Below are 21,242 nucleotides of genomic sequence, written 5' to 3'. Positions count from 1 at the left end.
TATTTATTTATTTTTTTTGGGGGGGAGGTCTTCTCAATAAACCCCTGGGTTTCTACACATGAAAATCAGATTGATTTTAAAAGCCTTAGAGATTTGAAATTTTAACACTAACTGCAAAGCCTTTGTGTGCTTGCTAATTTCAAACATTGTATATCTTGGGAGTCGGCAGTGGGCCTTTTATGGGGCTATGAAGGGTTTTTTTTATGGCCAAAAAAATGTTTAAAGGACAAATCCACCCCAACAGAAAGTTGATTTGAAAAAAAGGAAAAAAAATCCAACAAGCAAAATGCTGAAAATTTTATCAAAATCGGGTGTAAAATAAGAAAGTTATGACATTTTAAAGTTTCTCTTCATTTCACAAAACAGTTGTATGCACCTCATTGTCGGTGTGCAAATTGGCAGACTGATGACGTCACCCACTCACCATTTCTTTTGTATTTTGTTATATGAAATATTCTAATTTTCTCCTCGTCAAGTGAAACACAGTTTCATTTCTCCCTGAACATGTGCAACTACCATTATTTTAACAGTTTATGATTAAGTTAAGTTGGTCCTTATTGTCAAATCTGTAAAATTTGAGATTTGTAAAAAATTTGTATTATTCAAACAGTAAATAACAACATAAAAAGTGAGTGATGGACATCATCGACTCTCTCATTTGCATATCGCTGAGTTGTGCGTTCAACTGTTTTGTGAAAAATAAGCGAAACTTTGAAATGTCATAACTTTCTTATTTTACATCTCATTTCGATGAAATTTTGCATTGTTATGTTTGTTTGATTTTTCTATATCGATTTCAAATCAACAATTTTCTGGGGTGGACTTGACCTTTAATGAGAGATAAATATTCTTTATGATTAAGAAGGATATTGCCAACCCTTTGTGTTCTAGCTAGAGATTTTGTTATATTTTAGTCTTGTTAAAATGAGATGTTTGTGATTGCAACCTTGTGCAAAATGAGTACCATAATCATGCCAGTGCTCGGACAAGTAAAAGGTTTTTTAAGACTTCATGGTCTCAATGTAGATGATCAATAGATTTACCTTGCCAAGTGCTAAAGAATATTCTTGCATTTATTTCAATGTTCATTTCATTGCTTCTTATTTTTTCGCTTCTTTTTCTCTAACCTTTCCATTTCGTTTTCTTTTGCTTGTTCATTATCTTTTCTTTCTACTTTCTTCCTTTTTCTCTGCTCTCTCTAACTTATTTGATTTCTTCTTGCCTTCTCTTTGTCTTTTTTCCTTATTTTTCCGCTTCTTTTCTCCGCTAACCTTTGCATTTCGTATTCTTTTGCTTGTTCATTATCTTTTTTTCTACTTTCTTCCTCTTCTCTGCTCTCTCTCTAACTTATTTGATTTCTTCTTGCCTTCTCTTTGTCTTTTTCCTTATTTTTCCGCTTCTTCTTTTCTCCGCTAACCTTCTCATTTATTTATCCTTTGCTTGTTTATTTCGTTACTATTTTTTTTTTCATCGCCTCACCCCTCTCTATCCTTTTCAATTCCTTCTCTTTTTCTTTGTCTCTGTTTCTCCGCAGTGATTCTTTTATTTTCCTCTCTCTTCCTTGCTTTCTTTTTCCTTTCCCTTTTGGCCTTCATTTTATGTTCCCTTTCTTCCTTCATTGCCTCTTTAATTACCTGGGGTTTTTATTGTTTTTTGCTCTATCTTTTCTTTTTTCTTCTATCACTTTTTTTTATTTTCTTTGTCTATCTTTTCCTTTTCTTGTTTATCTTTGAGGTGCATGATGAAAGTTTTGCCACAAATTGCTTATGGGTATTGAACCCTTTTTTAACCCTTTCTCACAACATCTACCTTCGGGACGGGGGTATACATGGATAGCACAAGTAATATAAATTCCTCATCCTGTGGACGTTCAGTAAGGTAGACGATCGGCAAAGATAAGGAACAGGAAGCATAATTATCTTCATGTCTTGACTCATCATTTGGTGAGACCACAATAGGCAAATCTTCTGCTCCATCATCTTTATGGTGATAAGACGAAGGGTGAGCTGTATGCTCATCGATGTGAGACTCGGACTCATCATTAGGCGAGACCACAATAGGCAAATCTTCTGATCCATCATCTCCATGGTGATGTTCATTGTTTGACTTGGTTTTGAATTCAACAGTAGATGGTTAGAACCCATCTTGTACACTTTTGATGGTAGTAGATGAGCGGTCTGATACTTCTTGGTATAGGGATAAAGTCCTGCAGATTTAAACCCATTTACTCCATGTGACAGCCTTGAGACTGTATGCTTCCACGCCTCTTCTAAAAACAGAGGCAACCGGGCTTTTGGTAACAAATCCCCTGGATGGTCTATTTGGTATTGCCTCTCGGCCCTGTACCATTCCGACTTCACTTGCGTGCTATGTTTTGGAACACGATAAAGAATAATTCCATGCTCGTCACAGAATTCTGCTACCTCTAAGCTTTGATGGGTGGAGTGCCCATCCACTAGTGAGAGCACCCTCTTCTGCACCAAAAAATGGATAGAATAGATTAGCTATAAAGCCAAAGAATGTCTTGGCATCAATCCATCTGCTTTTGGTGCGGCCAAAGTAAGCCCCCTTCGATGCTCCTACCATATGACCGAAATGGGATTCTGCCCTTTTCCCCAGGGAGATTTATTAGGGGTGGGGTAAATGTACCAACTGCATTGACAGTAGCTAGTACTGTGACCTGGGCTTTGTCAGCATTTTTTACTTCGTGCACAATTCTTGTGACAGTTTCAGCAAGCACCCTTGTGCCGGATTTCCCTCCGGGTGCGAAGCCGTTCTCGTCACAATTGAGAAATCTATTTAGTTCATTGAGAATGCTCCTCGCTCCTTTGTCTTCAAGATATATCTCGAAATCTTCCAACCACTTTTCGACCCTACCAGGAGTCACTATGGCTCGTTCTTTCCCAATTGACTTTGCACACACTGTTGTTTCGTGCCATGAATCCACGAAACCATGTTTCCCCTTTAAAAAAATAAAATTGATACTGTTTCGAAGGATTCATTCATCATTGGCAATTTTGTAATATATATCATCATCATTGTTGACCAAGCCGTTGTCTTAACTTACAATAATGGAGTTCCGGTTACTTCTGCTCTGGCTGTCTGGCTCTGACACGAGCTCCCGGTTCTACAAGCTCTGCCTCAAATCATGAATCGCTTCAGAAGAAATTCCTTCAGGCACTGTACCAACTAGCATTCTGTGTGACACAAAACAAGAAAAAATATCATGTTTGTGAATAAAAATGGTTTGACAGAATTTTTCCACAAATAAAGGTTAGGGGGAACCATCTCTATATGGAACTATGTATTGATATTTGATATTGACTGATAATTTAGTAAAGAGGTGCAAAATGAAAAGTCTCACGGAGTGGTGTATGAATATTGTGATCACTAGCCATACAGCTGAACCCTGGCTAGTGTGACATGTTGCGTCCGGTTGATCAATAGACTAACAATATATGTGTGTATACATTGCCTCTCTCCCTCTTTCTGTTTTCTTTTCTTCTTCCTGTTATTTCTTTCTCTCGTTTACTTTCCTTTTTCTTTTCCTTCCTGCTTCTGTAATAATCTTTCTTCTTATAATTATCTTTAAATTACTAGAAGGGGCCCACGACACGGAAACTCCTTCACTACCTCACCCCCCCCCCTGCCTGGTGATCGCTACAGAGGGTATAAAACAGGCCTGTCCTACGGCCACTTTACCTGCTTTGATCCTTTTCATATCGACCTATAATACCTTCCTTTATTTCTCTTCCCTTCCTTTCCCTTCTCCTTTTCACTGGTTTTCATTAAGGTATTTGATCTCTTATCTTTCTCTGTATTTCTCTTCCCCGTTCCCTTGATTCTTTCTCTGTCCTCGTAATATCGTAGTCGTAGAGTCTACCCTCCCCCATTTTTATCTCAGTCACCAAGTTTCAAAATCCCTAAGTAACATTAGACCCTTCATAAATAACTAACATAAGGTAGGTTCGAAATATATAAACGTTAGCCATATCCATTCATCTTTACATTTATGGACACACCGTTGAGGAAGTTGTTCAAGATCAACTGTCCAAACACTTAAAGGAAACTTCTAAACTGACCTGCTGATATATAGATTGATGTAAATCATGTGATATTTTATCATTCGTGATAAAAACACAAGGCAGAGAACATCAGAATTCCGGCTCTCCGAAAAATTACTTCATTCTACGATAATGAACAATACTTTGAGAAAAAAGAGGAATTTACTAGGAAAATAAAGTTTACTAATTTACGCTAATCTGGTTCAAAGGCGAAAAAAAGGTCAGAAATATGAGACTTACGTGTAAATTTCTCTTCAAATGCTGTCGTTTCTCTACAAGGGAACCCCTTCAATCTGTGTACAAAGTACCGTGTTCCATTTTCTGCTCGTATTTAGCGCGTATATACAGTCGCGTTGCTGCGCATTGAAAAACATTGTGACGTCATAATCAGCCCGCTGTCCGAGCACTGGCATGATTACGGTATCTTTAGCAAAGAAGACTTGAAGGATCGCATGTATGAATAATCAATTTGATTGTGTTTTGTGTACAGGATCTGTTGGATGATGCAGAGTCTTGTAGAAAAAAGATGCAGGCAGCATCAGCACTCATCAATGGTCTCGGGGGAGAAAAGATTAGATGGACTCAGCAGAGCAAGGAGTTCAAATCTCAGATCAATAGGTAAAGCCAGGATGAATATCAAAGAATGATTTTCATGTAAAAAAAGTGTAAATTCCCATTCTTTCTGTATCAACAGTACTCATTTATTCATCTATATATTTATTTATCTCTATATTTATCTATTTATTTATGTATATATCTATTTATTTTTATTTATTTATTAATTTATTTAAATTTATTGATAAGCAGCACCAGCTGAAGGGGTCAAGGTACAGATTAGATACTTACAAAATGATTACAAAAATAATAAAAAATACAAATACAGTATACAACCTATAATGGTTTAGATTTATCAAAGATTAATCAAAAGTTTGATCAAGATCTAAAATAAATTGTCAACAGTTGTTGATAGTATCAAGTGAAATAAATTGAGTAAAGTACCTTTTGTTGGATGTTCAAACCACTTGATTTTGGATTACCATGGACGATAGCACAGACTATTGTATGGTAAGGTCCCCCAGGTCTTCGCACAGGCATACCTACACAATTCTAGTAAAAGAAGGTATGCAACGACCACAATTTTACCCATGTGATACATGGAAAGATATTCTTTTAAAAAATCTGACTCAAAGTGGTGGAAAAATAATGAACTTTGGGCATTTAATGTGATGACCTCAAAATGCAGCCTTTCTTATCAAAATCCGAGAATCGTGTGTAAAGTGAATGGGTGCGCAGACAAGGGGCATCAGTTTCGTTTTCATTATGAAAATGACTGGCTAAGGTTTTTTCCAAGAAAATCATTAATTCATTTCTGACTTCTATGAGATTTTTTACTCACTTATCCTTCAGAATATAAGGAACATTTTCAACTAAATTTTTTTGTGAAATAAAAAGAAATTCATGTGTGCGTAGAAATGGGGCCCACCTCCATTTATGAGCCTCAATGTAATTTAATTTAAAATCAATAAATGATGTATGTTCCCCATATCATTGTTGAAATAAATTCAATAGTCAAATGGCAATAAAATATAAAAGCTGTTCTCAACTACGTATTATTTCTTCATCTTTCAATTTATCACTTGTTTATCTTCTCACATTCCCTCTTTGATCATCTGGATAGGCTGGTTGGTGATGTGCTGCTTGCTACTGGTTTCCTTTCTTACTCTGGTCCATTCAACCAAGTCTTCCGTCTTATGATGATGGATGAATGGTCTAAAGAGCTGTCAAGGAGACGCATTCCTTTCTCACCCAACCTCAATGTCACTAACATGCTGGTGGATGCTCCTACTGTAAGTCAATCAAATTAATCCCCAGACTTCATTCAACAAATAGCATGAAAGCATGATAAAAAAAATATTAAATGTTTTTGAGTCAATAATTTTATTTATTTATTAAAATAAGTTTTATGCCTGATTTTTCTTTAAATTCCAAAATGTCTCAGAACATCTCAACCAGAATGTGCATGTTTGGGTTTTGTACTAGTTTGAAATATTAAAACATTCTACATTGTTTATCGGAAATCAATGTATTCATTACTAATGATAATCCACAGTCTCTCCTTGTTCCTGGAATCTGATTTTATTTGTGTGTGTGTGTATGTTGTAGATTGGAGAATGGAATCTTCAAGGTCTTCCAAATGATGAGCTTTCCATACAGAACGGTATCATTGTGACCAAAGCTACTAGATACCCTCTGTTGATTGATCCACAAGGTCAAGGCAAAACATGGATCAAGAACAGGGAGAGTGATAATGGCCTCCAGGTAAATATAGGGATACACGCTCTCCCTTTTGCTGTATTGTATTGCATCATTTATTCTGCCAATCACCAGGGGGTTCTTTCACAAAGATTCTAACAATCACACTTGAATTGCCTGTTGCATGTGGTATGTAACACGTCACCACATTGGTCATGGGAGTGTCTCGTGAAAGTGCTTGTTAGACATTTATCTGAAAAGTCCTGTTTTAATAGCAGTGCTTCTCAGCCAATTAAACTCAAGGAATTTGTCAGATCTTTCAACTTTTTGGTCAAAAATACTGATGTAACTCCCCAGATCATGTTCAATGGATGCACTCTACCCTGTTATCATTAATGAGATTATGCTTTAGATACCACGCGTATGTTGACACAATACACCTTAAGTCTCACTAATAAAAATGTCTTAAAAATATGTCTCAAATGCCCGTAATGGCTGTGCATAATTTCTAAAAATCATTGAATTACTTTCTTGACCTTAGGTGACATCGCTGAACCACAAGTACTTTAGAACTCATCTTGAAGATTCCCTGTCCCTTGGGAGACCTCTTTACATTGAAGATGTTGGTGAAGAGTTGGATCCTGCCCTTGATAACGTCCTTGAGAAGAACTTTATCAAGTCTGGCAGCACGTACAAGGTAATATAGATGACTTATAAGACAGATATTAATCCCTGTTATATGAATAATACTAGTAAGGGAAAAGAAATATCTTCATTAGTTTAATCTATTTTTGCATAGTAACATGTTACTTTTATTTTCTTAGTAATTCCAGTAATGAATGAGTCAGTTTAAGGACGTTCCACAGTTAAAATGAAGTCCATGTCATTTCACCATATTTTGCAGAGTTACTTTGGTATCTATGCATAATAAAAATGCAAAAAATAATATAGGTTCATGTTCTTATTTTTGTCTCACCTGCATAGCAGTGTGAGACTATAGGCGCCGCTTTTCCGACGGCAGCGGCGTCAATACCAAATCTTAACCGAAGGTTAAGTTTTTGAAATGACAGCATAACTGGACCTAGTTCATGAAACTTGGCCATAAGGTTAATCAAGTATTACTGAACATCCTGCCTGAGTTTCATGTCACATGACCAAGGTATATTGTGGTCCCACATATAGGCTTTCATGGTGTTGCAACATTACATGTAATTGAAAACGATCGTTGATCGGTTGATCGTTTGTGATCGTTTTACTCTTGGTCAACACCATGGAAGTCTACATGTGGGACAACAATAAGAAAAAAACATTTACCGAGTGTAACATCAAAGTCAGAGTCAAGAAAGAGCTGAATATTCTTAATTTTTTTCGGTTGTTTCCAACTAGATCAAAATAATCTCAAGGTAATATGGAAAATAGATGGCCATTTCATGTATTTTTTGAGGGGGTTGCGTCGGCAAATTGCGCAAGATTGCGCAAGTAGCACATGCAAGTAGCACATGCGCACATACAACGTAAGTTGAGAAGGCACGGTTCTTCGAACGATTTACCTGGCAATAAATTATCTGTGTTTGGCGCTGATTTTACACCAGTTTCCACTGTTTTTTTACTGGTTTGACAATATATGAGAGATAGTTATGATTATCACTGACATTTTATTATTTTATTTTCAAAACAACCACTTGCCCGATTGGGCAATTGACTTTGAGAAATGCTTGCCCGCCCATCATTTTCACTTGCCCTGGGCAAGTTGGTTAATCGCACCCTGTATGAGCATGAAGAAGTGTCATCAGCATCTACCCTCTCAGACTGAGGGGTGTTTTCAGGGATAATGGAGCAATCCGCTATGTCCAAGTCAATTCCAGTCTCATAGCTTGGATCTTCTTTGATACATGCAGTAGTGAGAAGTTTCCCACGTTGTTCCTTCAAATCTTGCCGTCTCCTTTTATAAGAAGGAGTATTTTCACTCCTTTTCCTTTTCATAGCCTTTCTAGAGAGGTACTTGAGTCTATTTTGATGAGTGTTACCTGGAGAAATAAATACACGTTCATCCTTTATGTAAGACTGCCCACAGGTTTTTGTCTCACCTGCGAAGCAAAGTGAGACTATAGGCGCCGCTTTTCCGACGGCGACGGCGGCGGCGTCAACATCAAATCTTAACCTGAGGTTAAGTTTTTGAAATGACATCATAACTTAGAAAGTATATGGACCTAGTTAATAAAACTTGGCCATAAGGTTAATCAAGTATTACTGAACATCCTATTAGAGTTTCATGTCACATGACCAAGGTCAAAGGTCATTTAGGGTCAATGAACTTAGACCATGTTGGAGGAATCAACATCGAAATCTTAACCTGAGGTTAAGTTTTTGAAATGTCATCATAACTTAGAAAATATATGGACCTAGTTCATGAAACTTGAACATAAGGTTAATCAAGTATCAATGAACATCCTGCATGAGTTTCACGTCACATGACCAAGGTCAAAGGTCATTTAGGGTCAATGAACTTTGGACGAATTGGGGATATCTGTTAAATTCCCATCATAACTTTGAAAGTTTATGGATCTGATTCATGAAACTTGGACATAATAGTAATCAAGCATCACTGAACATTTTGTGCAAGTTTCAGGTCACATGATCAAGGTCAAAGGTCATTTAGGGTCAATGAACTTTGGCCGAATTGGGGATATCTGTTGAATTCCCATCATAACTTTGAAAGTTTATGGATCTGATTCATGAAACTTGTACATAATAGTAATCAAGCATCACTGAACATTTTGTGCAAGTTTCAGGTCTCATGATTAAGGTCAAAGGTCATTTAGGGTCAATGAACTTTGGCCGAATCGGGGGTTTCTGTTGAATTACCATCATAACTTTGAAAGTTTATTGGTCTAGTTCGTTAAACTTGGACATTAGAGTAACCAAGTATCACTGAACATCCTGTGCGTGTTTCAGGTCACATGTCCAAGGTCAAAGGTCAATGAACTTTAGCCGAATTGGGTGTATCTGTTGAATTACCATCATAACTTTGAAAGTTTATGGATCTGATTCATGAAACTTGTACATAAGAGTAATCAAGTATCACTGAACATCCTGTTCCAGTTTCAGGTCACATGATCAAGGTCAAAGGTCATGTATGGTCAATAAACTTTGGCCATGTTGGGGTTTTTTGTTGAATAACCATCATATCTCTGTAAGTTTATTGGTCTAGTTCATAAAAAGAGGACATAAGAGTAACCATGTATCACTGAACATCTTGTGCGAGTTAGAGTAGTATGCAAAGTCAGCACTGCTGCTATATTGAACCGCGTGATGCAGGTGAGACGGCCAGAGGCATTCCACTTGTTTTTAGATACTGCTGCTCCAATTCGGTAGGGAAGGCTCTCTTAACTGTAGTAGTGGCATCTTTTGGGTGCTTTTTGGGCGACCTGGGGAGCGTTTCATCAATATTTTCATCCCACAAGTTGTCAGATCTGACATCTTTCCATGATTTTGATTGGCTGAGGGGCACTGTTCCTATGGTAACTGTCAGATAAAATGGGACTTGTCGCATAAAACATGCGACGAGTCCTTTCATGAAACGCCCCCCTGATTGTTGAAAGACTCGTTAACTTTACTTGAGCCACATGGAGCCAGTCGTTCCGCATTGCAGGCATGTATTTCCAGGAGGTTTGTGAGATCTTCCCTCAGTCCAGCATCGGTGAGAGGCTTTCCTTGCAGCAGAGAGCTGTACCCCAAGGGGGCCACTAACATTGACGAGTGGATACCATGCGCGACCAAAAAAACACGTAAAAAGGATGTCTTTTTCACGATAGGGCACGTTACGTACGTAACGTGATAAGGGTGTCAAAAACACAAAAATAATGAAAAAAGGGTATCTATTTCGCTAGGAAAATTACGTGTTTTGGGTCGAATTTGCGGGGATGATAAAACAAAATTAAAATGTTCTATAAAGGATGTCCTTTTTGCCCCAACACTTAATTCGTGTTTAGAGTCCGATTTGCGCGGGGTGTAGAAGGTGGGGCCGTACTAAACCAAATAAGGTAATTAAAGCCGACGACCGAAGGACCCGTAACAATAAAACATTCCTGTACTTGTTTAGGGGTTCATTTCAGGAAATATTTGCCAATACTTGTTAAGGGTAGGGTTTTACACGCCAATACGTGTTAAGGGGTGCATTTTCGGAATATAGAAATTACGTGTTTAGGGTGCTTTTCGAGACCCCATGGTCGCGCATGGTATCCACTCGTGAATGGAAGTGGCCCCCCCGGGACCTGTACATTTCTCCTTAGAAGCTTTGCACCATGTTATGCTGGCATCATGTTCTCAAAAGATGTGAGGAACTATGTTCCGCAGGCCATCAGCAACACCTACTGCATTTCCCCGATGCTGGTGCAGGGTGAAAGAGAAGCACCTTGAAACATATTTTGATACCCTGTTTTTACTGTTGGACAGAACCTTATGCTTTGCTGCCAAATTATACAGGGCGGAGTTGAATGTTTTTTTTGCATGATTAGTGTCACTCCACTATAAAATATTTGGATCATACAGTTCACATAGGTGAGCCAAGGTGCAACTACCATCATCCATGACGGTCTTTAATGTCCCTCCTATTGCCTGAGCAAGTTCAAGACAGACGCCAGGCTCCTTGGCCTTTGAACTCCCACTCCAATTTTTCCTGCAGTCATGCGGAGTTGGCTCTTTCCCAAGCCTTCCTGCAACTTCACAATATCGGCAAGTAGTAATTCTATATCCATACCCTGTAATCTTTCCCGTCTCATGGTCATGGAGGGTTCCATGGCCAGACATTGAATTCCTTGTCTTCCGTCTACATTGCCAGCCCATATCAGGCCTTCACGTTTATAATTTCGTGGAGCTCAATAAATCGCTCTCCTTATTTTTTCGAGGAGCTCAATTGAGCTCTTCAGAATCGCTCTCCTGAGTCCTGAGACACTCGAGGAGCTCAATTAAATACAACACGCTAAATTGCAGATTTTTATTCAAATTGCAGTACTGTCTGTTGTCTGTGCACCTATTAATTAATTGGTAAAACACAAATAAATGAACACCATGAACAATTAAAAATGTTTTTCAACATTGTATTTGTTTTATTTCAGTGTGATTTTTCTTACAGGCTCTGAAATTTAATAGGGCTCTACATTGGTACCCGTAGTATGCTTCTATATTAGAATCTATGAATGAATCAATTTTTCAGACATTTCCGAGTTTGTGGAAACCTCATACGCAAGTCAAGCATTGTAGGCCTAAAACAGTCTTCTTACAAATTAGTTTGGAGCAAGTCAAGCTGTGCTTGATTTAAAGGTTAGATAACAGAGTTCACGTTACTCTCATTTCTTCACAATTCGATGGTAACAAAGAAATTTCAATTCAGGACAATTATTTTGGCAATATGGCATCCATGGCACATGAATCTCAATCATGAAATGTTTCAATATTCAGTAAAACCACGTTTTGGGCATTTTCAATAATCAATAAATAATCAATTTTTCTAGGATTATTAACAGTTCAGATGAATCAGATCACATTGTGAATGTGAGTCAATACAATATTTTAGTACTTAGTCAACAGATAATCTTATTCATTGATATTCTGAAGTTCAACAACAGTCTCAAGGACTCTTAAGAGGATCAAAGCCTAAGTAATTTCCCGCAATTGTTTATCAACATGCATCAGCTCTCATAGTTCAGTGACAGTATTTGGTTTTGAAAAATCAAGGCACAACAAACAATACTTGTATCCAGATTTTGGAAACATTAACAATGAAGAATACAATGCTCCAGTTTGGCAGAGGTGACGTAACACTTAGAAAATAATCTTGTTCATGAATTGTGAAATAATCAAAGTTCAACGCTCATAATAATTCACTTCTAACCCAAGTAATTAGCAATGGTAGCTAAAGCTAAATCACAAGGAGGAGGGTCCGGAAGCTCAGGAAATATTTATAATTTTCCACTTGCATTATCGGCTCCCAAACTTTGAGGTTCAGTGACACAACAAGCTGAAGCATTGTATTTGTATCAATAATTGCATTTTGGGATACAATAAACCTCAATGGTGATGCACACATTAGATTTGGATAGGGCATACAAACATATAATCCTCTTAAATGGGGTACTCTGGGATGAAAATAATTATATCTAAATGAATATAGTAAAATTCACAGACAAAAATGCAGAAAATTTCATAAAATGCTGATAACATAAAACACAATTATTGGTTTTACTTTGTCTGTTCAAATCATTTTATTTTCAGCCTATAATTTTGTAAATTATTTAAAGTTCAAAATTCATGTCAGCTCAATTCAAAACTTAAGAAAGTGATCAATCCCAAGAAATTTTCTGGTAGTTACATTACAATACATGCATCAGCTTCCACACTTCAAAGGGCTAAGGCTCAAGACTCAGCAAAGGTTCTATAGATAAAAAAGGTACTGGTAAGTCGTAACAGATAATCCTCTTCGTAATCATTGGTAATTCAACTTCTACCCTTATTAGATGCCCAATTAAAAAACATTGAAATTGTCACAAGGAGCATCTACCTCAGGAATAGAATCAAAATGAAAGAGTAGTAGTACCCCACTCTCTGTTGCTTAGGATAGCTTTCCATTATCACAACCATGCTATCTGATTGTTGACTCTTGCTACAACATGACACAATGGAAGATCTGCTTGTGATCAAGATTTTCAGATATGTAACTACATTTCTGGTTCAGAACCACCAGAATCAGAGCTCAAGGCAATTGCATCTTGTTCTCTGGGATCATCATGTGCTTTGAGTTTCCTTCTTTTCTCCATATACACTGCCAATGCTGCAGACTGTATATCCTTCTTCTGGGCCTTTGACCACAAGGAATCATTGGCCTTGATCACTAGTAGGTCTTTCATTGTGTCGTGATGGAGGGAAAGTCGGCGATCAGATAGCATAGCTATGAGAATGGAAAATCCACACTCAACAGTGCTATTGCTCCCACCAATTGCCATGATCAGTTTCACAAGGCAACATAGATTGGGATACTCTTTCTTCCTATACTCTAGGACTTTTTCCCACATCTTCATTGCTGACATCCCTTGGTAGAAGGCTTTGTGGACGATTTGGAAATTCTTCCACTCTTCCTTAACTTTACTGGCATCATATTGACCACAAGCAGTCAATGTCTGAGCAAAGTGATCTTGTATGTGTTGTATTGCCGCAAGCTCATTCCCCACATCATGCCAATTGGCTGGATCCATCCAAAACATCTTCTGGAAGAGGTCACCATCATCATCTGTGAAAGCTTGGAATTGATCTGTAAGGCAATCAATGAGCTTCGGAACGACAGTTTGTCTAAGTGCTGCACCTGCATCTTGACCATCAGCCATGTTTCCTGCATCCCTGAGTCTAGGTTGAGCTGGAGTACCAAAACTCATCGTGATCATCTTGTACTCCCTATTTGCCAAGTTACGTCTCAAGTGACCTGGTTTTCGAAGGTTGCAGCTGATCTCAGTTGTGTTGGGGACTGTAGGATTAACCTCAATGGTGTACCCAGCTTTCTGGAAGGGATCATCTTCTTCAGTGTTGTCCAGAAGATCATGCAAACTTTGTATTGTTTGGTTAACACAAACTTTCACCTCGTATGCCTGATTATTACCTGAATGAGGCATTTTGGAGACATGATATAAACGCGTATTTTGTCTGTCTAACTGATTAACTCAACATAAACTACGTCACAATGGCTCGGTCAGGGATCAGCTGAATGACGAGTGACCATAATATTCGTACACCCCTCCTAAGTCAAGTCCTTGCACATTTGCTCTTGGCTGATAGCCTTCATGATACATGTATCTGTCTTGCAGTAACCTTAAATGGTTAACTTATATTGCTGGTGATCATTTTCAGCGATTATGTTCTAAATGATGTTAAATAATCTGAACACTTGTTAAATCTTTCCTTTTTTTTTGTCAGGTGAAAGTAGGAGATAAAGAATGTGATGTGATGAGTGGATTCACACTCTACATGACCACCAAGCTTGCTAACCCTACCTACACACCAGAGGTAAAGTGCTCTTTTCAACATTTTTTTTCTATCATGGCTACAAAAATCTGTGATACACTATATTAAAGCTAAGAAATGTGTAGATATCAGTAGTCACCTGGTTAATTCTATAGTTTTTATACCAGGAGTATGTTATCTTCCGGGAGCATTTCATGAAGTGTCCTCTCAACGATTCTCATTCAAATTTTTGTTATTAGCCAATCAGATGCAAGGATTTCATAAGCTTATAACAAATGACAATCATAGTCTCTTTTTTGAAACTCTCAGGACCGTATTCTGAAGTCAGGTTTAAACTCAGGTTTAAAGTTGTGGTTTAAGTATGGATAGGCAATTGTTACTTAAATTACTAACAGCAGAAATATCATAATTCAGCTCATTTGGCTCTCAAATCATTCATATTTGTCTAGGAAGTATAAACAGATGATTATCTTCACCATCGATGAATCAGGAAAGAACACAGTAAACATAAGAAAAAAACATACAACTTAATAAGAATTTTGAAACTTTTGGCTTCCCATAATTTTAGCAGAGTTAGACCATGGTCTAAGTTAAACCTGACTTCAGAATACGGGCCTCATTTTCTATCTTAACAGGCTTCTCTATTGGACATCTATGATACCTATCTGTTTACATCTACCTTAGATAACATTATTAATATGTGTTATCTAGTTTTGAATGTAATTATACCCTAAAAATAATTTGCAAGGTTTGGTCATTCTTTAGAAGGTTTTTTCCTCTGGGAGGAGTCCTTCCCTCGATGGTCATACAAAGAAGCATGAAATCAGTTGCCATAATAGTTCTACATCTACTCAAGATTACTATATTGTTATCTCTTATGTTGTTCACTATTTATTTTTTCAGTGCCAAGCAATGTGTTCATTTGGTTTAGAAAGACTTAAGGAAGAAAATGTTTGTTTAGCCCCCTCCTCCCTCCCCCTATTTATTTTCAATAGGTTTATATCTACTGAAGATCAAATTATTTCTATTAAAGTTAAATGGCAATATCAATTGTATCAAAGTAACAATGCCAATTCTTACAATTTATTTCTCCTTTCAATGAATAAATTGCAGATGAAATTTGCTTTCTTATGAGAAATTTGCATGTACTGAAAGATTTATTTGATTAAGATATCACTAAAAAGACTCATTTGCAATGGTATGATCCCTCTTAATGCGATGGTGTTGCATTCATGTAGTTGTAAGAAATACAGAGATGCTAACTAGAGCTAATAGTCAATGTAAAGCATTATACATGAAGCTATTTTTTTTCTTCAAAATGATGGCATTTCTGTAACTTGTGAAAGTTTCCATGGCAAAGAAGAGTGTAGTGAGTTTCACAGTACACCATGTATTCTTGCGTGGGCATATGTTGGTCTTGAAAAGACCACCCAATGTCTATGCCACCAAAGATGGCATTTCTTCTGAAGTTAGCTTTCTGTCAAAAGTGATGAAAAATAATACACAAACAGTAATGAATTGGATATAATCATTTTGTTGTTGTTATTCAGGTTTCAGCAAAGGCCTCTATAATTGACTTCACTGTTACCATGAAAGGTCTTGAAGATCAGCTGCTAGGACGGGTAATCCTCACAGAGAAGCAGGTGTGTTTTAAGTAAAATTCATGTTTTTGTTACAGCCATGAGACAAATTATAGTTTGAGTGAATGAAATTACATTGCCTGCCATTTATTCCTATTCTAGAACATCCTCCTTGTGGCAGATTGGAAAGAAAACTATACCTTGCATCTTATATCAATTTCAATCCATAGATATGTGAAGTATTCTGCATTGTAATTTATTGTGAATCAGTAAAAAGCTCCACTATCCACAAAGCTAGTTGAATCTAATTGGTTAATATTAGATACAATAAATACAAAAGAAATAGTGAATGTTTGACATCATCAGCCAACTCATTTATATATACCAAGGAAGTGTAATACTTTGTTTTGAGAAAAAAAACCTAGAAATGCCATAATTCTCATATTTTACATCCGATTTGGATGAAAATTTCCGTTATACTTGTTGAATTTCTGTCTTTATATTGATAATCAATTTATTGTTGTGAACTTAAATTTTTTTAAAGATTCATGATTATACATATACATGTATGTATACTAATGCAGTGTTTTGGGGTTTTTTTATTATTATTATTATTATTATTATTATTATTGTTACTATTATTATTGTTACTATTATTGTTGTTACTATTATTATTAGTGTTATTTGAATGTATTGTAGGAATTAGAAGCAGAAAGAACTGCTCTGATGGAGGATGTGACGGCCAACAAGAGAAAGATGAAGGAACTTGAAGATAACCTGCTCTTTAGACTTACAAGTACACAGGTTAGTATATCAATAAGACTTTATACCTTAAGATGTATTGCTCAGGAACCTTGTCAATATACTTTAAAGAAGCAATATGATATAATGGATGGAAAGTAGAATGGATTGTAATGAAAATAGTGATCCTTTCCGTAAATAAATTTATGAATATATCTGCCAAAAAATTTTATATCAGATACAAGATACAAGATATTTATTTTGTCTTCGCAAACATGATTACAAAGAAATTTATTTTCCACTTGTGTAATATTACATGAGACATGCATGAACAGAAATTTTGGGACTACATTTTCTTTTGTAGTTTACATGAACTTGATTTGAATGTGATATGACAGTTTTTGGTTTTAATTCTGTTCTTGTTGGATTAAATTCATAGTTTGTAAAAATTTAATATCCTACTGATACAAATAATATGTTTAGATTTGAAAATAAAAAAAACAGGGCAGTGATTTCAATACCATCATCATATGTATACTCTTTACAGGGTTCCCTGGTTGAAGATGAGTCCCTCATCACTATGCTTGCTTCTACTAAAGTAACAGCTGAAGAAGTGACAGAGAAACTTTTGGTAGCAGCAGATACTGAAGTTAAGATCAACGAGGCAAGAGAAGAGTTCAGACCAGGTAATGAACAACAGCTATACTTAATGAATATGCATGAATATGAATGGATATTGTATAGGCTCAATCCAATGTACTAATCAACAGATTTTTTCACACCTGATCACAACCTTTATCAGTTATGATTTTATTCATGAAATTACAACTTTTCAAATAAAATGGAAAACTGACACAATCCATTTAAGAAACTCCCTTCGCAGTGATTGAATTTGGACTACAGTATACATACTTTATTGAATTACCATAATGCACTATGGATTCGCTATATGCTGGAGTGATAACTGTAATTTTACAGTTAACTGTAATTTTATTTGTAAGGATTATATCTTATAGATAATCTATTTGTTTTCTTGCTTTATTCAGTTGCTAATCGGGGTAGTATCCTGTATTTCTTGATCACTGAGATGAGCATGGTTAATGTTATGTATCAGACATCGCTCAAACAGTTCCTTGGATTATTTGATCTCTCCATGGCAAGGTAAACTAACTATTTCTTTCTCCTTGTCCAAGTCACTTTTAATTTCCCATACAGTGACAACTAAGTCTAGTGGAGTCCTTAAAACAGTTAACGTTGGTGCTCCAGATCCGTGTGTTATATTGTCTCTAAGTTATGGAAATTAATTTGCATTGATATTATTGAGGTAGGAACAAATTATTTTTTTTATAGCTTAAAGAATTTAGTGTAATTAATTTTTTCCCTAGGTGTTTGGTAAATACTATTATATCTTTTTGCTGTTTACTATTTGATGTGCTTTCGAATTTGAATACTTATGATTCATATTCTTACTATCATTGCTTGATTATGCCATGCCACTTCAAATATACATGCATGCTCTGATTTTGACTTTTCTGTTTGTTGGTAGATCTGAGAAGTCGCCCATTCCAGCTAAGCGCATTGCAAACATCATTAGCCAGCTGACCTATGAAGTGTTCAGGTATTCCTGCAGGGGTCTCTATGAAAATCACAAGTTCCTCTTCACCCTCCTCCTCGCTCTCAAGATTGATCTTCAACTTGGCAATGTCAAAGTCAAAGAATTCCAAACTCTCATCAAAGGTATGTATATCAAGATCATTCTGTCTGCTTCTCTAATTCATTGTGGAGATGTAGGGTGATTGGTGTTGCTTGATGAGTACATTTATTTTCAGGGTATTTTCAGGGGTTGATATTTTAAGAGAAAATATTAAAATGATGAGAGAACATTTGGATTCAATACCAACATGATTATTTTTGGGTTAAGATCAGAAATCATTATTACATGTAATTTTGAGCTTGAACAGATGATGGTAGGTATTAGCATCTTTTAAATTTTAATGTAGCATTGATAATAAGTATGTCATCACTATTAACTTCCATCAAATCTTGATTTTAATCTGCATCTGCTATTTAGCGATAGAATTACAATAGCTGGCATTTATGATGGAGAATACCATTTAGGACACTATTTGTATCAATGAATGAATTATAATGGTAACATTAAAAAAGTAGGAAACAAGAGGATTCAGTGCTCAATTTATTGTTTTATGGACAGCTAAATGTTTTCCAGCTTATTTCACATAATGTCCCAAGAGTTGTAGTATTCAATTCAAATTATTCATGCCAGTTTGGAGAAGTAGCTGAATATTTTCACAAGAAGGTCTTTGAATTTCAGGTTCATTGTCATTCTGATATTCTGAAATTTGAATGTACATCATGTATTATATTACTCATAGGTGGTGCTGCTCTGGACTTGAAAGCCTGTCCATCTAAACCATCAAAGTGGATCACAGATGTCACATGGCTCAATGTAGTAGAACTCAGCAAGCTACCTCAGTTCTCAGAAATCCTCTCACAAGTATGTGTATTTCTTTTAAAAAAAAACTTCATAAAATAGCTACAGCTGACACCTTAGAGTGATATAAAAAGAGCAATCACTTTGTCAGAGCTTCAAATCTCTTTACCTTAAATCCAGTCTAAACACAATTTGCTTTGTCATTATTTATATTTTAATTGTGGCATTCCACATTCATTGCTGTATTGCTAAATAAACAACATAAAAAGAATTGAAAAATATAATCGAGTTCCCAGCTTCTGAACAAACAACACATCTGTTTTTCTTCTATTTCTATCACAGACTGCTAGTTATTTTGTACATTGTATGTCTTAAAAAGAAAATTGTATAACTGACTAGCAAGATTAGATTGATCATAGCACTAACATTTTTCTTTCAATTCAATCATCGACATAGATCCAACGCAATGAGAAAACGTGGAAGGTATGGTTTGACAAAGATGCCCCTGAAGAGGAAATTATACCTGATGGTTATAACAGTTCACTGGATACATTCAGGAGACTTCTCCTTATCAGGTAAAAGTTGGCGTAATTTCCTTCAGCAAGAAACTAATCCACAATGTGCTGCACTCAACCCAGGTGAGGTAAATGGGTACCGGTAGGAAGTAATTCCTTTAAAAGCTGTGTGCGCTCTGAACGCCTAGCTTAGCCGGGTAATATAGGAGCGCCTTGAGTACCTAACAATGTTGATTTGTGCACAATATAAATACCCTATATTATTATTGTATAATCAAGCTTTGTAAATGCAAGCTAGATTAATAAGATTCACAATCTTCTTGCACCATCAAAGTTTAATATGTTGTGTGTTACGATACTGCAACAAATAACAAGTAGATTTTAAATTTAATTTTCCCTTTTTTTATTACAGGAAATTGATCATGTACTTAAACAAAATAAAACCAAATAATCTTACATTAATCTCTTGAAGTGTCTGATGTACAATCCAGGGTTATAGTTCACTGTTATAGTCCAATATATATTCCAGGTAGGCTGGGAAGATTCCTTATTGATGATGGCGATGATGAAACTGATGTTGAAGTCCGATGAATAATAAAAGTCACTGTAACGAGTTGAAATGTCCGTGAAGACGATGTTGATGATGATTAACAGTCAATTTCAGCAATCCATGGGTTGAAGCGTGTTCATTGAACAGGTTGATGATGTTGATGATCTCGATGAGAACTGATAATTTCTCTCTCAAAATAACTGTAAACAGTTCATTGATGGTGGGCATAAACTGCTCTGATCTGATCTGGTGAAGTGATCTCATATGATGTGATGTGATCTCCTGCTCTCATATGATGTGATGATCCTTGGAAAATCTGCCAGCCTTAAATACTAAATTTCAACTGTCTAGATCATTCTAAAAAATTTCACCACCATAGAAGGTTCTAGCACCTTCTTCCAAAAGAACATTCTCCTTTCAGGAGCAGTCAAAATCCAGAAGACTCTTGAATGACCTCATTGAAATCAGCAGTGTCAATAACATAGCTAAGCCTATTGTTCCTAATCTCTATTCAGAAATAACAATACAACTCCTTGGCCTTTTAAATAGGCAAGGCCTGCATAATAAAAAGACATTCTGGAACGTTCTTACAAACATGCTGTGGAATGTATTTGATCATTCTAGGCTATTTTAAAGAGGAAATAACTAATAAATTAATGTAACTGCTTTCACAATTCTTCTACAATTATTCTTATATATAACATGTGTAATGTGTCAACTTTTACATCAGTACACTTTCCCAAAGAAATATAATCTTGCCTTGTTAAATCTAATAAAACACTGCAATATATTTGTAAGGCCCATCAGAGGCTATTCATTTGCTGAATTGCACTGATTGAAAATATTATGTGATCTGACATTGTGCCTATCTCAGCTGACCATTAGTGGTGATGTTCATTGTAAGTCATAAATGATAGTTTACTTTCGAGAATAGATATTCAAATGAATAATGATCGCCAAACTCATTGGTAATTAATGTGTCAATTTTATCTAATGTTGGAGTCTTACATCTCCTAATTTGTGGAGCTTTTTCATAATTCCAGGACCTTGCCATGTATTACAGGTTGTGAAAGATTA

General features: G+C 36.1%; 1 protein-coding gene across 1 annotated transcript in view; it reads left to right on the top strand.

The window, feature by feature from the left end:
* Nucleotides 1-21,242, top strand: part of LOC121415364 (dynein heavy chain 8, axonemal-like) — a 112,364-nt gene that overhangs the window by 78,561 nt on the left and 12,561 nt on the right. The window contains exons 64-75 of the mRNA XM_041608547.1: nt 4,555-4,682; nt 5,743-5,911; nt 6,228-6,383; nt 6,859-7,014; nt 14,280-14,369; nt 15,878-15,970; nt 16,607-16,711; nt 17,196-17,334; nt 17,695-17,809; nt 18,195-18,385; nt 19,042-19,163; nt 19,557-19,675. Coding sequence (XP_041464481.1) covers nt 4,555-4,682; nt 5,743-5,911; nt 6,228-6,383; nt 6,859-7,014; nt 14,280-14,369; nt 15,878-15,970; nt 16,607-16,711; nt 17,196-17,334; nt 17,695-17,809; nt 18,195-18,385; nt 19,042-19,163; nt 19,557-19,675 — 1,583 coding nt within the window. The remainder of the gene's footprint in view (nt 1-4,554; nt 4,683-5,742; nt 5,912-6,227; nt 6,384-6,858; nt 7,015-14,279; nt 14,370-15,877; nt 15,971-16,606; nt 16,712-17,195; nt 17,335-17,694; nt 17,810-18,194; nt 18,386-19,041; nt 19,164-19,556; nt 19,676-21,242) is intronic.

The sequence above is a fragment of the Lytechinus variegatus genome, chromosome 5 (genome assembly GCF_018143015.1).
Source record: "Lytechinus variegatus isolate NC3 chromosome 5, Lvar_3.0, whole genome shotgun sequence".
NCBI lineage: Eukaryota > Metazoa > Echinodermata > Echinoidea > Temnopleuroida > Toxopneustidae > Lytechinus > Lytechinus variegatus.
Note: the sequence above shows the minus strand (reverse complement) of the source record. Positions and strands in the feature narration are given on the sequence as shown.